Consider the following 21,926-nt stretch of genomic DNA (forward strand, 5'->3'; position numbering starts at 1 on the left):
TTAATTCCATAAAAATATTTGGTACAAGCTATTAAAAAAAAAAAAAAAAACTCACTCGTTCATTCGTATTAAGCACGGATTTGATACAAGCCATTCATAAAAGTAAATAAAATTTTAGAATTAAGTTAAATTTTGATACGCTATTATTATTTAATATTTAATTTTATAATTGTACTTAAATTTTATTAATTTTGTCAATGTATTAAAAGTTTTTTGATTTCTTCGACAAAATGTCACGACAAAAAAAATATATATATATATATATATATATAATAAAAATAAACAAACTAAAATATAATAAAACAATTAAATATTAAATTATAGTACAATGAGATAAAGAGCGTCTATTCGAATTTTTTTTACTCTTCACACTTTTTTTTTTAATTTTTAAAAATAAAATTATTTAATTACTTTCTTTTACTTTCTTTTACTTTACACTCTTTTTATTTTTGGGATTTCTAAATGCATTTCAATTTTTACTTTTCACACCTCATTTTAAAATTTTTTTTTTATAAATAAAATTATTTAATTACAAAATTTCACAAGTTTTTAATTATCGATATCCAATAAATTTTGTAATTTTTCATAAATAAAGTTATAAAATTTATCAGAAATAAATTTTCTGAAAATTACCAAACAATAAAATTTTTAAGAAAAATTATGAAAAAAATATTATTAAAAATTTTTACTAATTGATGTAAAGAAAAAAATTATTATTGATAAGAATAATAAATTTTAAAGTTAACAAAAAAATTAATTTTACTATTTTAACGAAAGAATAAAATTTTAAGTATTACTATTTGCACCTCAGTTTCTTTTCAATGCATCCCGCCCAATTGTTTACTCAACATACTCCAAATCCCAAATATAAATTTATAGAAAACCTAAACATCCCATTTCCCTTTCTCTTACAACCCATCTTTTTTTTTTTTTCAACCGAAAACTTAAAGTATTTTAAGCTCAAATCAAGCTAAATTCAAAGAAATTTTCATCAATTTGATATTAAAAAATATAAAATTAAAAGCAAATTGTTTACTCTTGCTTTTTTTTTGTTTGATTTCATATTTAATTTTGTAAAATTTCATATTAAAATGTTTGGGTGTGATTAAAAATTTTCGAAAATCCAATGTTTATTCAAATAGATATTAGAAAGCTTTTAAGAGTTTTCATAAATGAATTTTTAAAATAGATGTGAAAGATAAAAAAGTAATAAAGTAATGAGTATTTAAGTAATTTTATTAAAAGTTAAAATTTTAAGATGTATTGATAAGAAATCGAGGTGCAAATAATAGTACTCCAAGATTTTAATTAAATATTTTATTTATTAATATTAAAAATGATGATGAAAGAATTATTAGGTCTGATCAACATCTAAAAGTTAAAATTTTTTGAATTTATATAAATAATATTATTGACTATTACATATTTTTATCAAAATCTAATATGCTAATTAAAAAAACTCTTCTAATAAGTGAATATAGAGTTTTCTCTAAAAATTTTAGTTTAATTAGAATTATTATAAAATTTTAATAATCAGTATCAAGAAAATTTATTTATTATTAAAGAAAAGATAAATTTTAAATTTATAAAAAAATTGCATTTACTAATTTATTCTTAGTTTAATTAGAATATTATAAGATTTTATTCTTTTCTAAGATCAAAATAATAAAATTCAAAAATTTTAATTAATTTTAAAATTTATGATTTTTTAATAATAATTTTTTATTACACCAACTAATAAAATTTTTTAATAAAATTCTTTTTTTTATAATTTTTAAAAAAATTTTATGTAATGTTTAATTTCAAAAAATAAAGTCATTTTTTGTTTTTATTTTTTTTGGAAAATGAAAAACATGATTAAAAACGAGTTTGGTAATTAAAAATGAAAATAAATTTTAAGAAAAAAAAGGATTAAAATATGAACAAAACAAAATATGTTTTTTATTATAAAAGTAAATGATTAGAGGTGTTCATAAATTGGATGGCGCTTATAATTGGTATTAATAGTTTATATATTTGTTTAGATTTTATTCGATCCAATATTTGGAGTCTTAAAATTTTTTTCAATTCGTCCAAATTAAAAAAATAAATTTCAACCCACTTATTAAACTTAATATATATAATAAAAAATAAAAAATTCACATATATATACTTATATAATTGTAATGTTTTAATTATATATAATTTATTATAACTGGACTAGACTGAACTCAAGTTTTAATTCATTTGTTCAGAATTCGACTTAAAATTTAAATAAATATAAAAATTATGCATAAACCAGTTTAACATGCTTTAATTTTTATTCAAATCATTTTAAAATTTGGACAAACCTTTAGGCTTAGACATTTAGTTTGATCTTTAAATAAATCTACAAAGAACATACATTGCTTTTTTTTTTTTTTTTTGTATTTTACAAGTTATCATATTTAAAATTATTTTAATATTATTAATTAATAAATTATATATTATATTTATAATTACATGTCATTAATAATAAGAGTTAATATTTGATATATTATTAGTATAAATTTTTAATTGCGCAAACAAAATTAGTAGAGTGACATATATCTAATATATTTAAAAAATAAAAAATTAATTAAAAATTTATATTGATAATATATCAAATATTAAATTTTTATACTAATATTATTAAATATTTTATTTATTTTCTTATTTTACATTTAAAAAAATAAATTTTTTTTTGTTTATCAAATATAGATTTTAAAAGCCAAAAACTAAAAAACAAAAATAAAACAAAAATATTTTGCCAAACCATTCAGAATTTACTCTCGACAAATAAACTTTTGGGACTTACTAAACTCCGGAAAGCTATTTTTGGTAAATTATAATTTTATAAAAATTTATTTTCGAATTTTCTGGAATCACACGTGTCCAATTTTCCAAATTAGGAATCTCTAAGTGCTTTCCACTTGTCCCATCTAATTGCCCCTTCAAGCTCTGCTATTTATTTACATACAAATCCCCAATTCTAAAACTCCAAACCCTAACAGAACCTGGAAAACTCTTTAACAGCAAAATCGGCGGAGAAAATGTTGAGGCTGGCGTCGAAGAGGCTGCTTGGGCAAGCGGCACGGGAGGTCCCATCCGGGCCCGTTCAGATTCTGTCCCGTCTTTACCACAAGAATGTCATCGACCACTACAATAATCCTCGTAACGTCGGGTCTTTCGATAAGAACGACCCAAACGTTGGCACGGGCTTGGTCGGGGCTCCGGCTTGTGGCGATGTTATGAAGCTGCAAATCAAAATCGACGAGGAGTCAGGCAAAATCATCGATGCTTGCTTTAAAACCTTCGGCTGTGGGTCAGCGATTGCATCTTCTTCTGTTGGTACGCAACCCTCCCTTTTTTTACTTCTGGTTATTGAGATTTATAGTATAATTTTTTAATTGAAGCTGTAAAATTTATTTATTTGATCTTTTTCCTATTAAAGTTTAATTCCAAATCCAAAAATTTTTATTCCAAATTTAAAATTTCAAATTCGACTTAATATAATTATTTTTATTTCAGTGGGAAATTCAAAAACAAAGTCCAAAAGAAAGCAGGGATTGGTGTCTTTTTTTTTTTTTTTTTTTGTTTTCCATCCAAACAATGAAAAAAAGTCCGTTTTGCAAACAAAAGCAAATAATTATATTAAATACTTCAACTAAAATTTTTTTTTATGAAGAAGATGCATGATTTTACTCTAATATAGAACAATTATGCTAAATTATTGTACCATGTAGTTAATTTTAGGAAGCAGAAAAGAGATTAGCAAAAACCAACAAAATTAACTGTCTATTTGTTTGTGAATGTTCTGAAAGGCCTAATCTGTTATATGAATGTTATTCAGTATTTTGTACTTATGAATTTATTTGCAATGGCCTTCGATTTTTTCGGAGGAGCTATGTAGTAACTTGGGTTTGTTCTTGTTGCAGCTACTGAATGGGTGAAAGGGAAAAGCATGGACGAGGTGCTTACCATTAAAAACACGTAAGCATTACTCCCCTATCTCAAAGTTAATTTATATATATATGAATCTGAGTCATATCTTTTCCAATGATACTTTGTGGTAGTCCTGTTGGTTCATTTGCTTATCTGATTGCATGCTTTTATATGGCTTTGATATCTGATCTTTTAACTAGTTAAGTGGAATTTGTTAATTATGTAATTAATTTATTTGTACTTTCTATTCTTAGTTTTCTCCTTTAATTCAAACTTTGTAGTTGAAATTTAGAATTTTAATACGTCTGTGGAAAGATCATCTTCTTTCTCCCATGCTTTTAACATCCTTTCTAACAATTTTTTAGCTGCTCTTTCATTTAGTCATATTCTGCATCTGGTAAAGGATGGCATTAATTACTTGCAGCTATGGACAAAATTTTGATTTTGCTTGTTAACTGCTTTTTTTATTTTAGTTATTCTAGAATATTCTCTATCTTCTTTGTGTAGATGTTGAAGTTTTAGTTTTTATATTGTTGTACTTTGTATTATGGCCTAATAATGGCTATCAATTCATAGAAGACAGTGTCTGGTCAAATAAGGTTGACCTGAGGATCAAGCCTGTCTAACATTATGTATTGAGTAGTTTATGATTACTTTAAGTTTCAGAGTATGATTTTAAGTATCTACAGAATCAATATAAAGTACAATTATGGAGATATAAAAGGCCAAGAGAAGAAAATATTTTGTGTGATTGTGTTTTTTTTTTTGGTTGCAATATATGTATGGTGTAAGTTGTAATTATATGATTGCAATCAATTGTACTCATGCTGGACTGCAAATGTGAGTATTTTATTGTGTTTTTACTAACATAAATATTGCAGGGAGATTGCAAAACATTTATCACTTCCACCAGTTAAGCTGCACTGCAGTATGCTTGCAGAAGATGCTATCAAGGCAGCTGTAAGAGATGTAGAGACTAAACGTGCCAAGTTGAATGGAACTTCAAATGCTGCGCCTATTGAGAAGGCTGCTGATGCATGATGTCTCTGTATATGCTGACGAAAAAAGTCTGGAGACCTGGTAAACAAAGACCCATCATTGTGTACAATTGGTAAATAAAGACAAAATGGACACAGTGAAACTCTAAAGTACCGTAAGTAGGACACATGTAATATTTACTTTTCAAGAAAGGATGTCTGGTCAATGGTAAAACTATATGAGAATAAAGCATTGGGTAAATCCAGATACATACAATCATTGTAATGTTCAGTGTTTAAGGTAGAGTCTACCCTGCTTGCACTTCCTTTCAAGTTTGATGTTATGAAATTTACAATTTTTCTTTCTTTTGAAACTCCTGAGAATTTTGGGATCAAAATTTGTTTGCCTTTGTAAACATTGTGGAATCACCTTTGCTGTGTGTGGACTTAGCTGTTATCATTCTTCTTTTGGATAAGTGGACTTAGCTGTTATTATGCTTGAACATGCTTCTGCTTCTTGTTGGTTCCGAACTAAAAATAAATACCGCAATCGACTCTAAGGTTGCATTTCTGCATATGTAGTGATGCCGGGGGAGACTGTTTTGTGGCTGTTATTTTAATAGATAGTTTGAAGGTAACAGATGCAGTAGCCATCAGCCGAGACTTGCCAAAGACAAATTTGATTTTAGATCTGCCTCAGAATAGGTAAGCAGAAGGTCCACGAGGTTTTGAATCAAACTTACAACACGGTTGATTTCCACCATGATGGAGTTGATTTAGAGTTCTGGACTATATGAATGCCAGTGTTTTGATAATAACAGGCCATATAAAAGGTTTCAGATTTGAAAAAAAAAAAAATGCATTTGCTACCTACTAGCTTGGGTGCATGTCTGCCTCGAGGCGCGCATGCATGAGGTGAGGTTCTTAGAAAGTGAACTCACAAACACGAGGTTCATGGGGCCCAAGAAGAGCTTGGCAATTCGATTGTACTTGAACCTCTTGCAGTTTCATGTGCTATATGATAGTAAAAGAGCAGTCACATTCATATTTTTTTATTCACATTTACCAGTTATGCTAATGAAATTCCCCAAGATTCTGAAAAATAGAGATGGCCTATAATGAGCATTCACTGGATTTTTAGGCTAGACGGGATGTGAACAGCATAAAAGACAAGTTCATGGATAACAGGTTGTGTGGAAGATGATATTGGAATGGAAAATCCATCGCAAATGTTGTCGAATAGGCAAGCTTTTGTAGTACAAGAAATATGTTTGCTAAACCTGTAGAAAACAGAACAATTACGCGAATAGTGATATTCTCAATTAGATTGCGTGTCGATATCAACAACAGTCCTAGCCACAATAGTGCCCTATTGATGTCAATCTCAATTTTTGAGACCCAACTTATATATGAGCATAAAAATCCTTATAAATAAACTAACACTTATGGCAACCATATGATAATCAATGAGACATTTTTTAAAATACGGGATTTAGTCTAAATAATTTACTCACTTTCTTTAAGAAGTAGATTTTATTGAGATTGAAATTTCATCTCTAACACTAACAAATTTCTTTAAACCTAAACCCTACCAGAAAATATAACATTCTTTATCTGAGTTTGAGATAAACAACTGGAAGTAGAGGTTAACCAGATTCAAATTAAACCAAAACCTTAAAAATCATGTGATCAAATTACTTTTCTCCTATCCTCCATGAAACCCCAAGAAAGCATCTTCTCCTGCAATATGCACGGGAAACTGCCTTGTTACTCATTACACAATTCAACTTTAACTTGCCATGCCAAGCATATGTTTGCTGGTTCATAGCCAAACAATAATTACACTTACTAAAGGAAAAGGTTTCATTCTTACCAAAAAAGAAACCAAACAAAAATATGGGTTGTGAGAGGACAATTACCTTTCATTTTGATAATTAGGGTCCAAATATTTTCATATGTAACCAGAAAAAATTATGCTATTTATAATTTTAAAAATTTATACGTAATCGATGAGTATTTTATATTTGATATTTCATTCAATATATTAGATTTATATTGATACCGGTACATATCACGTATTAATACCAAAACAAAAACGATGTCAAATACGGTACCACCCTACCAACGACTTTGGTTGCACCTAAAATCCTTTAATTGATTCCCATCTTTACCATTGATGCAGGGTTTATAATTAAAAAAAAAAAACAAAAATAAGCAAAAATAAAAACCTACCACTATAATGTTATCTAGCCATTGGATTAAAAAAAAAAGGGCATAAATAAAAGAATAAAAAGAAATGACAAAGATCAACCAAGGCCAAATGGATTGATCAGGGCTATCAAGTTTATGACATGGAACAGTTCGTTAACATATAGCAGTCAGTTGTTTTGTCAAACGAGAGACCTAAAAAATGCCTTGCTAACCATACAAGTAGAAGATCAGTACATATATCTTGCTTCTCACTTCTCATTAACATTTACGAGCCCCCCACTCTTACCCCGTTCTTCTGCAATGAAGCAAGAGATGTTGTATAAATAGGAAATAAAGATACAGAGAAGCCCGACACAAACAATAACTCCTACCGTAAAGCACAATATATAGACGGAAAAGGCATGACGAAGAGATTCACATTTCTTATAACCATATAATCATGTAATAAATTTCCAGGAAGCTAACAAATTAAGAACTTATTGATCATTTCCAACACCAAGAATCCACTGAGCAAGATGCGTCAAATATGGTTCTGCTTGGGAACTGCTGCTCAAAATTGGTCTCAGACTCTGAAGCTCAGAACTAAATTCCTTCTCAAATTTACTGCAATATATTAGTTAAAATTAGAGTACTGAGAGAAAGAGGGAGAGGTAATTGTAGCCATTCTCCACACTTACAGAATAGAATCAGTGACTGATGAGTTTCTAGTCATGACATTTTGCGCCTGAGATGGGTTCCTTGATTTCCGCTGCTTCGACTTCTCTGAGCCAACTGAACCATCAGGCTGCTCCTCTAACTTGGCAATGTCAACAGAGGATGAAATTAACCATTGTGTTGCTGCTGCATATTGTAGGCACAAAGATTTCAACTTCTCCACTTTCTACATTAGAAAAGAAAAAAACATATTAAGAAAAAGATACAAAGAAGAATCATGATAAATGAATTTCCTCCAATCAATCTCGTGTATTCATGGGCTAATGCAACTTCTAAGCCTCTTTCAAACTTCACTTCCAATATCAGTTTTTCACGTCGAAATTTGAAATCTACCATTTTTTTATTTGATTCTAATATAACTCTAAATACCATTTTGGTTTACCTAACAGTATTGAACTAGTACGTCCAATTTATTAAAATCTTTGTACCAAAAATATTGATAAATGGTAAGCAACAACCTTTATCAATTCAGGCAAAAGAAGCAGACATTCTCTCAGACACTTATCAAGGAAAAAATCATGATGCCGGATAACCTGTTACAAAAAGAAGCATGTTCAAACATAACTCGAGGCACTAGTTTATCACAAAAAATACATATTTTATATGCAAAACAGATATGCAGCATATTGGAGTCTCATTAGGATCACACCTCATCTATGCTTTTTGCAGTCTGAAGTCTACCATGCATCACATGCCAATTGGGTTCAAGAACCTGAAAAAAAGGATATCAAGAACATCACCCAAAAAACCAAGCCTACTAATTGAGCACTTAGAGAAAGTTTTATAGTTTCTTCCTCTTTTTTTGTGCCTTTTCTCGGCAAACTAAGAGTTAAATTCCAAAGTGCTTCACTTTGCTGGTGGCCTTAACTAACATGCATGCAGATTTTTTTCAAAGTAAATAAAAACTGAGGTTCATTTATGGACCAAAACTGAAGTAAAATGGAATGGAAATACAAAATAGCAACGAGAATGTGTCATATCAGACTCATCTATTTCCATGAGCTTTTCCATGTAAACCTTACAAAAGTATTAAGAGAAAACATGATGCAAAGGATACAAAGGAACCTACCTCAAATGTTAGATAATGCAAAAGACTGTTAATAAATCTCAGCATGCTACGACAGAGGAGAGATGATCTAGAGATGGCAGTTCCACGAGTATTAAGAGCACGAACTCCCTGCCAAATTTTGTTGCAGTTAAAGACTACAAAGAAAACAGGTAAAAACTCACCAGACTACATCAATAAGTTCAAGTCCATACTTGATGCATTTGCCAAGCCCCACAAAGTTGGCGTTCCACATGCTTACAGTGAAAAAGGAAGCGGAAAATCAACTGGTATTTTGTTAAGGCTTTTCTTGATATAACAATTGACAGTGGCCACTGAATCTGAAAACAGATAAAAATATTGTGAGGAGAAGGATGAAAATCCATGATCACACCATGGAATGATGTAAAAGTGATACCACCAATGGATTACAAAATAAGCAACTTCTACTCAAAATAAACCATCAAGCAAGTATAAGAAAACTACTAGGGCAGAGCACTATTAGGTCAAAACCAGAGAGAAACAGCTTGTTTGGTTTGGTTTTGACGGTTAATAATTTCATTTTAGTTAGAAAACCAAACTGAATTAATAATTTGATATCAGTTTGGTTTTCAAATATTTTGAAAGCAAAGCAAACCAAAAACTGAATTAAGAATAATATTTATATGCATATAAATATTTCAACATATATATCTGATGAAAAAGATGTTTATTTTACTTAAATGGTATGTAAGTTTTACTTTAAGGTTTCTTGTTAAAAGTTGCTTAGTACACTTTATTTCATGCAAATGTTGCAAATCCTATTTAGTATGTACTACAATTTGTTGTGTGTTAAAATGCTGTATATGGATTAATATATTTTTATGATGCCACGAACCCAGTTCTTTGTAGCATATTTAGGCTTTGCTCGGTGCACAACTCCAGTGCAGTGGGAATTCATTCTCACCGCACTGGAGCCACGTTTGTCCCTAAAATGGCACTGGACATTTTGGGGCCAAACGTGGCTTCAGTGCAATGAGAATGAATTCCCACCACATTGAAGCCATTCACCGAATGAGCACTTCAGTCTTGTTTTGTATTTTAATTTAATTATTTATATTTGACTTGAATTAAGAACCTCTTTTAAATTTTAATTGATTTGAATGTTAAAATTGTTAAAAAAAATTGGCTTATTTGGTCAAAACCAAATGCGAAACCAAAGCAAACAGAATTATTTCAATTTGATTTAATTTGGTTTGATTTCAAAAATTTAGAAACCAGAATTCTTGGTTTGGTCTTGATTTACCCTTGAACCATGCTCACCCCTAGAAACTACCACCCAAATCATGTAATTCTTACAACTGACTACTATTTTACCTTGATAAAGAAGGTTAAACACAGTCCAGAAAATATTAGAGGGACCAATAATAATTTTAATAAAACATGTAAACCTTACAGAAATCACATTATTCAAGAGACTCACCAATGAAGGCTATACTCCTGCAAGTAGGTTTTTTAATTAACTTGTAAACTGTAATTTGAAGATTCCATCAAGAACACAAGTTGTATAAGTTGTATACTAACTACAACAAAAGAATGCATACCTTATAGCTCAAGGAAAATGTCTCAAGACCAGTGATGCTTATTAACTCCTCTAGATCATGATTGTCAGATACCTTCCTGATGTCAAGATCCTTCAGTCTGCTTAATCCTTTGAGAACTGAAGATCTCTCCTGGGAGTCAAAAACATAAAATATTATATAATCTAGATCCAATCCAAAGTTTTCCCTGACACAGAAATGAGGAAGAGAGGAATCACTTACCACACAACATGTTAAGTCCTCATGACAAGGATCTGCAGCAGCAGCTGTGGTACGCAAAGCAAGATCCAGCAGAGACTACATTTAAAAAAAAAGGTTAAAGAAAAATAATTTACATATCTCAAACGGCCTGCCTTTTTAATAATATTTATTTTGCAGTTTTTCTTTGTAAACTCTAGTTAGTAGATGCAGAAGTCTTGCCATATGCACCTTATATGGCATGCAATAAAAAAAGAGGGGGAAAGGAGAATAAACCTGCAATTTCTCCACAGAAATCTCATCATGCTTTTTCAAGAGCTCCTCTCGAGCTATATCCATAAAATGAACCAAGAAATCACCCTGCAATTGGATAGCACTTGAATTAGAATGACTACATAAATCATTACCAAAACATATGTCTATCATACATATGTACAATCTTGATCTAAAAGTTGGACAGGAATAGGATCTTGATCTACAATACAGAAATCAGTAGAGTATTAGTTTTATATTCATGATCCTATTATTTTCCATAATGTAATGCTGTGTTTGCATATAATCATTTTATGAAAGAATTCAAATTGGAAAATAACTTTAATCTAGAAAGCCAATTACCTTCTTCGACTAAAACATAGAAAAGATTTTCCAAATGCTTGAGGATTTTAAGCAGGTATTTGGTGGCCACAACATACCTGCTTCAAAGAACACCTAAACAGGCATTATTTGAGAATGATTGCCTCTCTTTTCCTTTTCTCTCACCTTACTCAGCCTCCTGCCCCTCTCTCTCAGCTATTTTTCTATCCCCTCATTCTATCAATCCCTTCTATGCTGCCAAGTCAGTACTTTTCTGGCAAACCAACAATATCTCCAGTCACCAACCTTGCCCTTTTACCACCATCGATGTTGTCTTCTCAGCTTTACAATTTGCTAACACCTATGTGTTTTTCTTTTTCCTCTTTTTTTTCCACTTCCCCCTTGCTGTTAGGCTTGGCTTGGTAGGAAGGACAGAAAGGGGAAAGGATTGTAGACATTGTTAATCCAATGATTAGTTTTGATAACCACTTTTCTACCTGGTAGCTTAATCATTGGATTAACAATTTTCCATCTTTCTTAACAAGCAAAGCCTCGAGGTAATAAAAGCTGAACCAACCTGAAAGATCTGCATAACCCGCACAAACCTCATCCATGCTGATTAGAAAAGTTAAACCAAGCTCAGACCAACCCTATTCCTAAGCAAACCAGACCTGACTTAACCCCAACACCTACCCAAAATGACTAGAAACTGAAATTGAGCATAATGCATATTCTTTTCTCAATTTGAATTTCAATTTACTTTAAAAACTATAAACATAAAACAATTATAGAAATAACCTAAACTCACTAGATTAGAATTAATTCAAAAAAGTGAAAGACCAAACTTGAATAATTTGAAACCAAAATTGATCTAAACTTGAAATGACCCATACCTTAAGTGACCCAAACTGAAGTGATCCAAAATTTCAAAACCCAAACTCACCAGGACTCACTCACCCAATTTCACCCCCACTTGATCTCCATCCTTTTCCACTACATTTCCAACATGTATAATGGCAGAACTACTTGTGCAACAATGGCAATATCTTTGAATATTTCTATGTTAAATTTCTATTATCTCTACTGTTTCAATCTAAACCGGTCTCTTCTACCATTTTTTTTCTCTTTTCACAGAAAGAGATGATGATTCATGCCTTAAATCTACCAATTTCATTATCCAAATGGCCCAAATGCAACCCAACCCGCCCAATTGCCACCCCTACTAGCTTTCCCTCTCTATTTTCCCCTCCATATCCAGCAACATTGTAGTGACAAAACATTATACAACAGTCTGTCAGTATTTCTGTGTTTTTTTTCCTATTATCGCTCCTCTTTGAATCCAAACCAGTCTCTTCTACCAATGTTTCCTCTTTCCACATGTTTCACTGCATAATTTTCATTCCCTTCATTTCAAAAATCTGAGAAATTTGAAATATCTCATCCAAAAAGGGGTAAAGGAATTAAAGCTACTGCTCCATCAAGTTTCCATTGTGCTTGCAGTGAATGATGTATCTCATACCAAGGCAATGTTATTCATAAATTACAACATTCTGCTACTTTTGAATGCTCTAACTTCCAGTTTACTTTCATTTCCTTTATGCAAGCGGTTGCCTTTCTTCTTTTTTTTTTTTTTTTCGTTCATAGAGATCATGCTCTTCACCTAATCTTTTGCTATTTTAGTTTTGGGAACTTCTAGGAACTTTCTCATCACCAATCATTTGTTATCTCTTTACAATTAATTGTGTCCCTTATAGCATTAGCATCTTCAATTTATGCATCCAACTTTCTTACAGTATTTATCCATTTATTTCTTTTAGTATCATTTAATTACTAATTTTGGGATAAAACTTTTAGTTCAAAACCAATTGATTTCGAAATTTATTTTAATTATAATCAAATCATATATCAAATATAGAGATAGATAATACAATGGATAAAAATGCCTTTTACAGTCTCAACAATCACAGGTCCTCTCACTGACTGCACTCAGCATGTTTTCACTTAAAAGGTTTTTCTAAGAAGCCACTAGCTAAACCTGATAAAAAATTTTCAATCCTTGAAACTTCTAGTTTTTAATCCTTTATGTAGTTATCAAAACAGTACATAAATTATTAAATTCTTATCTAAGATACATAGTTGATTGAGAAATAATACCAATGAAACGATAATACTACTACTATTACTATGCAGTAAAACTACTGAAGCTTTAATGTTTGTGTTTTACAAAGCTCTTCAACTAAGTACTAATAATGTTAAAAGTTGATGATCTAGTCCTAAAAGGTCACAACATGATTCAAAATATCGATCATGCTAACATAGTAGATACACCCAAAAGCAGCTTGGCCTAGTGTGAATACTGAATTCCAAGTATGCCCCAGCATATGGGCCTGAGTGCCAATGTTTTGTGAAACTAGTCAGCATAGCACACATACATTAATCAGGAGTTGTAATGTGATCTATACAAAAGCAGTCTCTATCTAGACCAGCTCATCAGAAAAAACAGTTACAAATTGTGTACTTTTTGTATGCTGAAATAGTTAACCACATTAAAACCACGTTATACATAAATAAAGATTGATTTTCATCCCAAGTTAACAAAATATTTAACATATTTACCTGGTCAAGAAGAAGATAGTGCTTTATAGACCGCAACTTTCCTATTAGATCATACTACACCATTAAAACATACAAATCATCATTAGACAAAGTTCCAGCAAATTCTCTGAATGGAAGACAAAAATAAAATAAAATAAAAACACTTGAAAACTTAGCATGTAAGTTACTATGTAATAACAATTTATGCTCACCTTTTCTTTAATGAGATTTAAGAGCTCACCACTGGAAAATTCATAAGCAGCTTTTACACACTCAAGATATTGATGGTTGGATCCAAAAGTCATTAGTTTAGAATTTTCAGACATAGGGACCTGCGAATAATATCCAGTCAGAGGTATGTCGTAATGCAAAAAGAGGACAAAGGAGGTTCTTGTTTAAAGAATCAAACCTGAACAGTGTACCCACATTCTCTCATGACATTCAGATATTTCCCAGTAGTCAATATTGTACCAGCAATATTTGCAAGGAAGCTAGGAATGTCATCCTTCAGACTGTAACGTTGCCTCCAATATTTAGCATCATAATCTTGAGTAAGGCTCTCCTGCAAAACCTAAAAATTATTAGCATGAAAAGCATAAATTTGAAGCACAGATATATGCGCATAGAATCAATTTACCTTTTGGAGAGACTTGTTCTCAGCTATAAAAAATTCACCATATGGATCATCAATCACTCCTTCATAGATCCACCTAAAATTGTTGGCATTTCCCCTTGATCAAAAATTCAATTATAATGCTTCATAAAACCCTCATGCAAAAAGATAAGAGTAGTATTCTCAAATTACAACTCTTCAGCAAGTAAGAAACTGAGCAAATTAATAGTATTTTCATGTTGAACGCATATTGATCAACCGAAGTAATAATCTATGATTTATCAAAAGGAAATGCATACCATACCTTTTTTTTGCTACCAGGTCACAAAAAGAGCTTCTTAATTACCTAGTCTAGGAACTATAAGCAACTTCCTTCACTCAAAACACTTAACAAAATGCTCAAAATCTTTAAGCAAATGACATAGTTCTTTGATGACAAGTAAAATTGCAGTCAATTTTTTTAAGGCTAATGTTTGGATCAAAAAGAATAGATACAAAACACAGATAGAAGCGACAGGATCAAACTAAGAAACAGATTATGAAAGAAAAAGTCATGAATGCAATTTCATGTATGCAACTTCACCATCAAGGATGGAGCCTCTGCTCAAAAACAAGATACCCATCAATAAAATTATTTTTTGGAATGTTTATACATTTACTGTATAAATTCAAATTTTGAAGCTGGTTTTTTTGCCAGTACAAATTTTGCCGCTGTTTAGATCATCAATAACTTGAACTTATCCAGTAAAAAGAAACATAATGTTCTTCCAACCCTGATATTTTTTGTGAGAATTAAAACATAAAATTCATGCAATTTGCACAGTCAAGCAATACTTATCATCTATAGTGAAATGAAGACCCTTTCATCACAAACTATGGGATTTTTTGCTATAACTTTAACTCATTTATATATCAAGGGAGTCAACAGAATGTAACATGGATGGTAATAAAGAAAGCTAATTATCATCTCATTCAAACACACACGTACAAACTATAAAATATGAAAGCAACTCTCTTGCTTCATCTAAGGACCAGATTTGGGTTTAGAAGAACACTACTACCCCTGCTTAACATTCATAATCTCTCTCTTAAAGCCAAGCCTTCGACCAACACAATCCCTAGCATAGATCCAGAAACTCTGAGCAGGTACCCATATTTCTTACTAAATCTGTTCAATCATTTCATTCAAACAAGCCAAGACAATCAGACCTGACACATACAAAAATTTAAGTTTTCTTCTTATTTTAGACAGTTTTTCCTAGCCCTATAAAAAATTAAAAATGAAAACTAATATGGTTAGTGGTGAAATAATTGTCTAAAGCGTTCTATATCAGTTGTTAACTCTATTAAAAAAAAAAACTCTTAGAAACACATTTCTCACTCTCCAAAAATATATTTGTTGCAAAACTAGAATGAGGAATCAGATATGCTGCAAGTTTGTAGGACATTCTTAACAAACTAATAAGATAAAGTAAAAACTCTAGAAGATAACAAGCTTTTATGCACAAGCCAACAACCAAAATCAGATATACTGCAGGTATTGCGGGGGCTACCTTTCCAATATGCTAAAGTATGCATTGCTAGCAGATTGGGTCATTTTCTCTAGTAATGACCTCACTGCATTATCACCAGCCATAGCCTTAGCCTAAAAATTGGGACAAAGGAAACAAATATCAATTTCCTAAGTTGCAATGCAATAATAAATATCCATATATACATATTTTTCCTGCATAAATAAATTAACACAAACCTCTCACCTGGCTCTGCAACAGATTAAGCACTGCAGAACCTGCATAATTATTAGCTGAAGCCTTTTGTATCACATTGGACAATGCTTGCATGGACCCCATCATGGGCTGCAAACACATGGAAGAAAGCATCCTCAGTGAAACACTCGAGAAACTGAAGCATTAACAATAGAGTCAAACCTGACAATAAAACCACAATCCTTGGATGGAAAGTCTTCCGAGTCGAAATTGGTGTTCAAGCTGTGCAACCATGGCCTGATAATCCTGATCAAGAAAGTTGACATAAGGTGAGGGAAAAAAATTATGTAGAATGTCAGACAAGTGATCATGAAACTATCTAACACCTGAATCGGTCAAAATATGAAGGAATTGAATGAACATAGCAATTGCATATATATGGATGATAAGCGTAACATTAACACCTATACAAAGACTGTACTGACCAAGGAACTATAGGTTTCAGTAATAATTGACAGCAATCATAAAATACTGCAAAGGGAGTTAGAATTATCTTTATAGCCCCATTCAAATTCCAAAACCCAATTTTCCATTCACCTAATAGAACCTAAAAGATTATGCTTTTTTTCAACAATAAATCCATCATCTATTCCATCAAACAAAGCCCATCATTTATCAAACATTGTTGACATATATCAAATAAACCAGCAACCCTGCATCATGATTCCAATCACAACTTAATTGGTATATATTGATCTGCTTGAGAAAGAAAAAATTTATAGAAAATGAAAACCAAGGAACCCATATTAGACAATAATAGCCATTGCAATGAATAATAATTATTAAAGAATGGTAGAAGAACATATAGTCCTATCACTTTTTGAATAGAAAGAAATATTAATAAACAGCAATGCAATATATCTAATCAAAAGAATTGTAGCCTAAAGAACCTACCAAAAGGAGAGCCCTCAATGCAGCAGCAAAGGCATGATTGACAAGGCCATTCTTGAACTGAGATCTGGACTCTACAAACTGGTCAATCAGGAGAAAGCTCTCACATAAAGGAAATATCCGTTTTGCTAATTCCTGCAATGATGTCTCAATCAGTTAAAACTATCGTGTGAAGGCAAATAAGAAAATCACACATGATACATTTGCAACCCCTTCCGAACAATTATTAATATAGAATGAAAATAATCAAAATGGCCTGCTCTTGGATTAAAATAATCCATGGAGCTACTTTATTGATATGTTTCCAGGGGAATTTTTATTTTTTTTTAGTTCTCAGAATATAGTTTTTTTTTTCTTCAACAATCTTGTCTTTCAATCAAATGCACTTCTAGAGTCCCTAGAGAAACCCACGCCCAGGCAGGGTGCTACCAGAGGTGAATTCCTTTATGGAATTGAATCCAAAGCTACAATACATGTCTCCTTCACGGTTATTGAAGCATGATCCAAAGTGCTTAAAGTAGCATTACAGAGCACCAAGTTCTCTCAATCATCATATCAGCAAAATTCCATAGTAAAAACAATTCAGCCACAAAGGATAGCATGAACACTTGTTTGTGCCAACAGAAAAGAAATTTTCTAACCTGAAGTGCTAAATCCATAGATGCATCAACCTGGAAAGTAACAGTATCGACCTTTCCATGCACTCTTTTGATTGAAATGTACCGTCCTTCAATTCCAACCAAAGCAAATAGGAGATCATCAATGACAATAAGTTCCTACAAACCAAATTAACCAATTAATAACTACACTATTTGTAAGATCTTCACAGGTTACAACCACTTAATAGAAACAGAACAAAACCAGAAGATCAATATTTAAAGTAGAAACCACACAAAACACAATGCAGATTACCATGCATGATGAAAAATATGTTGGCAAGCAAATTTGTGTCTTTGCAAATAAAATAATTTTTAAAAAATATATAAGAAATATGCTGACATGTATATTTTTCCAAGGATTTGCAATCCCCAAGACTCATAGAATTCATCATTTTCACCCAACCCCCCGCAAACTAGAAATAACACCAGTTTAGCCAAATGATCAACTTGTATGGAGAGTGGCAAAATAAGAGCAACACTGAATTAAAGACCACAGCTCAACTCATGAGTAGCAAGTACCTAAAAATAAAATCCCAAACACCAGACACATGAGATAAACTAACAATGAATTAGATAATTCTATTGTTGGCAAAAAAATTTTAATTTGATGGTCCAAGAAAAGAATATCAGGTGGCCTGAATTTTCAAAAACGAAACTACAATTCTGAATTCCACATGAGCCAATCATACCAACAATAAGAGCACAGGAACCCTCAATCTATGACTAAAGCACAGCTCATGCATCATAGCAGCATGCACATTCAATTCTACAAATATTCAAACAAACACATTGTACTTCTTTCATTGCAAACTCGGTACTGTCTTCAATCATTAATTAGTAGAACAAAAACATAACTTTACTACTTTGTAGTTAAAAAAAATCATCCCACACCAGAAGATTTAAGTTCAAGTGAGGAATACCTGAACCGCAGCATCATAACAACCAATTGGATTTTCCAATCCAGAGCTGATTAGAGACAAAAACAAAAACATTAGACTTAGACATAGAACTAAAATAAGGAAAGCCATAAAAAATGAAATGAAAACTAAGTACCTGAACGAATCCAAAGAAAAACCCTTCGCTTCAGCTGCGAACCGAGATGTCCCTTTTATTTCCTGGAAGGACCATTAATCTACCATTAGCAACTAAAATGAAATTACATTGACAAGAACTAAACGAAACAGAAAAAAAAAATTGTTAGGTTTTTGAAAATTTGTTCCTTTTCTTCTGATTATTTCTTCGGAAAGCGGAAGGGAAAGTAGAAAGGCAAAATGGATTCAAATTTAAAATCAAAAAGAAAAGAAAAGAAAATGCGCGAAATTAGGAAATGCAGTTCGCTTTTCCCGATTGATTCTCGAGAAAGTGAGAGGGAAAACAGAACAACCTGGTGAAATCGGCCGGTGAGGAAAGGTCTGTCGAGGTTCCAGCGAGGGGTTGAAGGGCAACTTGATTCCATTTTTTTTCTTTTTCAAATGATTTGAACAAAAAATGTGCCAACTCTCTTCAACATAAAGCGGCCCAGTCTCAATTGGTTCGGGTGAATTTTACGTTGGATTTATTTAATTATATTTTGATTTATCGGTTGATTTAGTGATTTTTATACATGATTTAATTTTAATGGTAATTTTATTGTACCTATAAAATTAAAAAAAAAAATAATTTTACTTTTTGTTGCTGTCAGACGTTTGATGGACAGTTCTTCTCAATTTTTCATTGGGTAAAAAGTAAAAGTTAAAAATTTTTACGCAATAGTAAAAAAGCGTCGGAATGCACAAAGCAGATTTGTTTAATGAAGATTTTAAATGATTCTCACTTTTTCTCTTAAGACTTTTTTTTTTATTTTTTAAATAAAATTATTTAATTAATTTTTACAAGTTTTCAAATATTTATATTCAATAAATTTTATAATTTATTAAAAATAAATTTCTAAAAATTAACTTTATAAAAATTTACCTTAAGAAAGGAAGTTTAAAAAAATTTTAAAAATTATAAAAAAAATTATTAAAAATTTTTATTAATTAATGTATTAAAAAATTATTATTAAAAAATTATAAATTTTAAAATTAATAAAAAATATTAATTTTATTATTTTAATTAAAAAAAATTTACGATATCTTAATTAAACATTTAATATCTTGATGCTACAAGCTATCAAGTTTGATCAATATTTAAGAGTTGAAATTCTTAAAAATTATATAAGTAATATTATTAAATATTATATAATTTTATTAAAATTTAATATGTTAATTGAAAACATCTATTGTAATGAGCAGATTGAGAGATTTTTCAAAAAATTTAATTTAATTAAAACTGTTATAAAATTTTGATAATTGATACCAAAAAAAAATTAATAAAAAATAAGTAATTAATTTTTAATTTATAAATAAAAAAATTACATATATTATTTTATCTCCATTTATTTAAGGTTTCATAAAATTTTATTCTTTATTGAAAGTTAAAATAATAAAATTAACTTTTTTTTGTTTAATTTTAGAGTTATTCTAAATATACCTCAAAAAATTTTTCTACACTCACTTTTTTTTTTAAATTTTTCTTTAAATAAAATTACTTATTAACCTTTTTTATTTTAATTTTAAAGTTTTTAGATATATATTTCTTGTAAGTTATATAATTTACCGAATATACATTTTTGTATGTTATATAATTTATTGAATTTTTATATCCAATAAATTAAAAAAATTAGATTTAATTTAAAAAAATAGAGAGAAAATAGCTTATATAAATTTTTAAGTTTTCATTTATGCAAATTCAGAATCTTTTAAAAAGTTAGGATAAGCAATTTCGAAGGCTTTTAGGAGCTTTCGAATTTGCAAAACAAAAAAATCTTAAAAGCTTTTAAATTTGTAAATTAGAAAGCTTAAAAATAGAAGGGGGGTGAAGAGCAAGGAGAAAAGGTAATTAATTAATTTTATTTAAAATGATTTTGAAAAGCAAAAAAGGATATCGAGAGAAAAAGTAGGGTGTATTTAGAATTTTTTTTTAATTTTAAACTTTTTAATTTTTTTAATAATAATTTTTTCATTAAATTAATTAATAAAAAATTTTAATAAAATTTTTTATAGTTTTTTTTTCAAATTTTTAATATTTAACTCTCAAAAAATCAATCTTTAAAAGGTTATATAATTTTTCAAAAATCTATTTCTAATAAATTATATTAATAAGAGGTGTGAAAAGCAAAAGCACATTTAAAAACTCTTTAAAATAAATGTGAAGAGCAAAAATAGAGATATATTTAGAAGTTCCTTCTTTTTAAAAACAAATGATGGTTAAATTTCAAACTTGCCCTCTACTCACGATAATTGCTATAAAATATATGCTACTATATCAATAATAACGAATTTAGAAGAAGACACAAAATAAAATTAGGAATTCAATAACTATTAGAAATTCAATTTGATTATATTTAAAACTGACTAATGAGAAAAAATAATTAAATTAAGGAAAGCAAAGGAATATTAAATAGAAATGATTCATTAATTATGACAATTATATTGAAGGCATAATAATATATGATTAACAAATCAAAAGAAACATAGAGGAAAGAGGAAGTAAATGACATAGTAAGAGAATCAATTTTGCATATTAATATAACCAAATAATACGACAAAATATTGAGATATACCCTTTAGATTAAAATATAAAACTTTAGTGGTAATTTTTTTATAAAATAATATAAAAAATTTTTGAAGTAAAACAATATATAACACAAGAACAATATAAAAGCAAAATTGGGGATCACTCCCAATTCAACTAGATCGTCCGATTGGAAGGAATTAATAAAATTTAGCTTTCGCTATTGGATAAATATGTAAAATGCATATGGCACAAACGATTAAGATATTAATAGATTTTCAAGAGGTTAGAGATTTAAACCGAACCATTCAAATTCAGTTGGAGGGAATTTAATTTTAAAAAGCATTTCTTTTTTATTTTAAATTTTTTCTAAAATCGAGCTAAACTGAACTGTATGCTGCCCTAGTCTAGTGTGGCTTCACATATGTCACAAAAATATCAGAAGAAGAGAGATAACTTTGTCCTTGTTCTTTAGTTCTAGAGCAACTTCTAGACGCTCCAGCTTTCTGTTAACAATTACAGAGAAACAAATTGCATTTATGCTCTCAGCCACACCAAAGGCCAAATA

The 21,926-nt window shown here is 30.0% G+C and overlaps 2 protein-coding genes across 3 annotated transcripts; one reads left to right on the plus strand and one right to left on the minus strand.

Annotated features, from left to right (window-relative positions):
- Nucleotides 1-2,950: 2,950 nt before the first annotated feature.
- LOC111295216 (iron-sulfur cluster assembly protein 1-like) lies at nt 2,951-5,293 on the plus strand. Its single transcript, XM_022888617.2, has 3 exons — nt 2,951-3,348; nt 3,936-3,990; nt 4,824-5,293. The coding sequence occupies exons 1-3, from the start codon at nt 3,051-3,053 to the stop codon at nt 4,981-4,983; spliced, it is 513 nt and encodes a 170-aa protein (XP_022744352.1). The 5' UTR covers nt 2,951-3,050; the 3' UTR covers nt 4,984-5,293.
- A 1,923-nt stretch (nt 5,294-7,216) lies between these two features.
- Nucleotides 7,217-19,243, minus strand: LOC111295213 (gamma-tubulin complex component 2-like). Of its 2 annotated transcripts, XM_022888614.2 has the most exons (22): nt 19,149-19,243; nt 18,818-18,879; nt 18,685-18,730; nt 17,747-17,881; nt 17,109-17,240; nt 16,377-16,460; nt 16,206-16,304; nt 16,002-16,093; nt 14,473-14,545; nt 14,245-14,397; nt 14,048-14,167; nt 13,857-13,910; nt 10,944-11,027; nt 10,692-10,766; nt 10,473-10,601; nt 9,105-9,230; nt 8,914-9,021; nt 8,494-8,556; nt 8,303-8,377; nt 7,808-8,010; nt 7,596-7,733; nt 7,217-7,425 (listed from the first exon to the last, which is right to left on the minus strand). In XM_022888614.2, exons 1-21 carry the CDS (start codon nt 19,218-19,220, stop codon nt 7,607-7,609), a joined length of 2,112 nt encoding a protein of 703 aa, XP_022744349.2. In that variant the 5' UTR covers nt 19,221-19,243; the 3' UTR covers nt 7,217-7,425; nt 7,596-7,606. The 2 variants fall into 2 exon arrangements, with proteins under 2 accessions (XP_022744349.2, XP_022744348.2); XM_022888613.2 differs by having other exon boundaries at nt 7,217-7,733.
- Between the last annotated feature and the right edge of the window lie 2,683 nt (nt 19,244-21,926).

Source organism: Durio zibethinus, chromosome 14 (genome assembly GCF_047325235.1).
Source record: "Durio zibethinus cultivar Kanyao isolate XHJ-2024 chromosome 14, ASM4732523v1, whole genome shotgun sequence".
Taxonomy (NCBI): domain Eukaryota; kingdom Viridiplantae; phylum Streptophyta; class Magnoliopsida; order Malvales; family Malvaceae; genus Durio; species Durio zibethinus.

Excerpts from the sequence above, each read along its gene's own strand:
- LOC111295216 (XM_022888617.2), top strand. The coding sequence starts at position 3,051 with ATGTTGAGGCTGGCGTCGAAGAGGCTGCTTGGGCAAGCGGCACGGGAG. Across the intron at positions 3,349-3,935 it reads GATTGCATCTTCTTCTGTTG|CTACTGAATGGGTGAAAGGG; the intron begins GTACGCAACCCT and ends TTCTTGTTGCAG. Across the intron at positions 3,991-4,823 it reads GTGCTTACCATTAAAAACAC|GGAGATTGCAAAACATTTAT; the intron begins GTAAGCATTACT and ends TAAATATTGCAG.
- LOC111295213 (XM_022888614.2), bottom strand. The coding sequence starts at position 19,220 with ATGGAATCAAGTTGCCCTTCAACCCCTCGCTGGAACCTCGACAGACCT. Across the intron at positions 10,602-10,691 it reads AGGACTTAACATGTTGTGTG|GAGAGATCTTCAGTTCTCAA; the intron begins GTAAGTGATTCC and ends TTTGACTCCCAG. Across the intron at positions 8,011-8,302 it reads TTTTGCCTGAATTGATAAAG|AAAGTGGAGAAGTTGAAATC; the intron begins GTTGTTGCTTAC and ends TTTCTAATGTAG.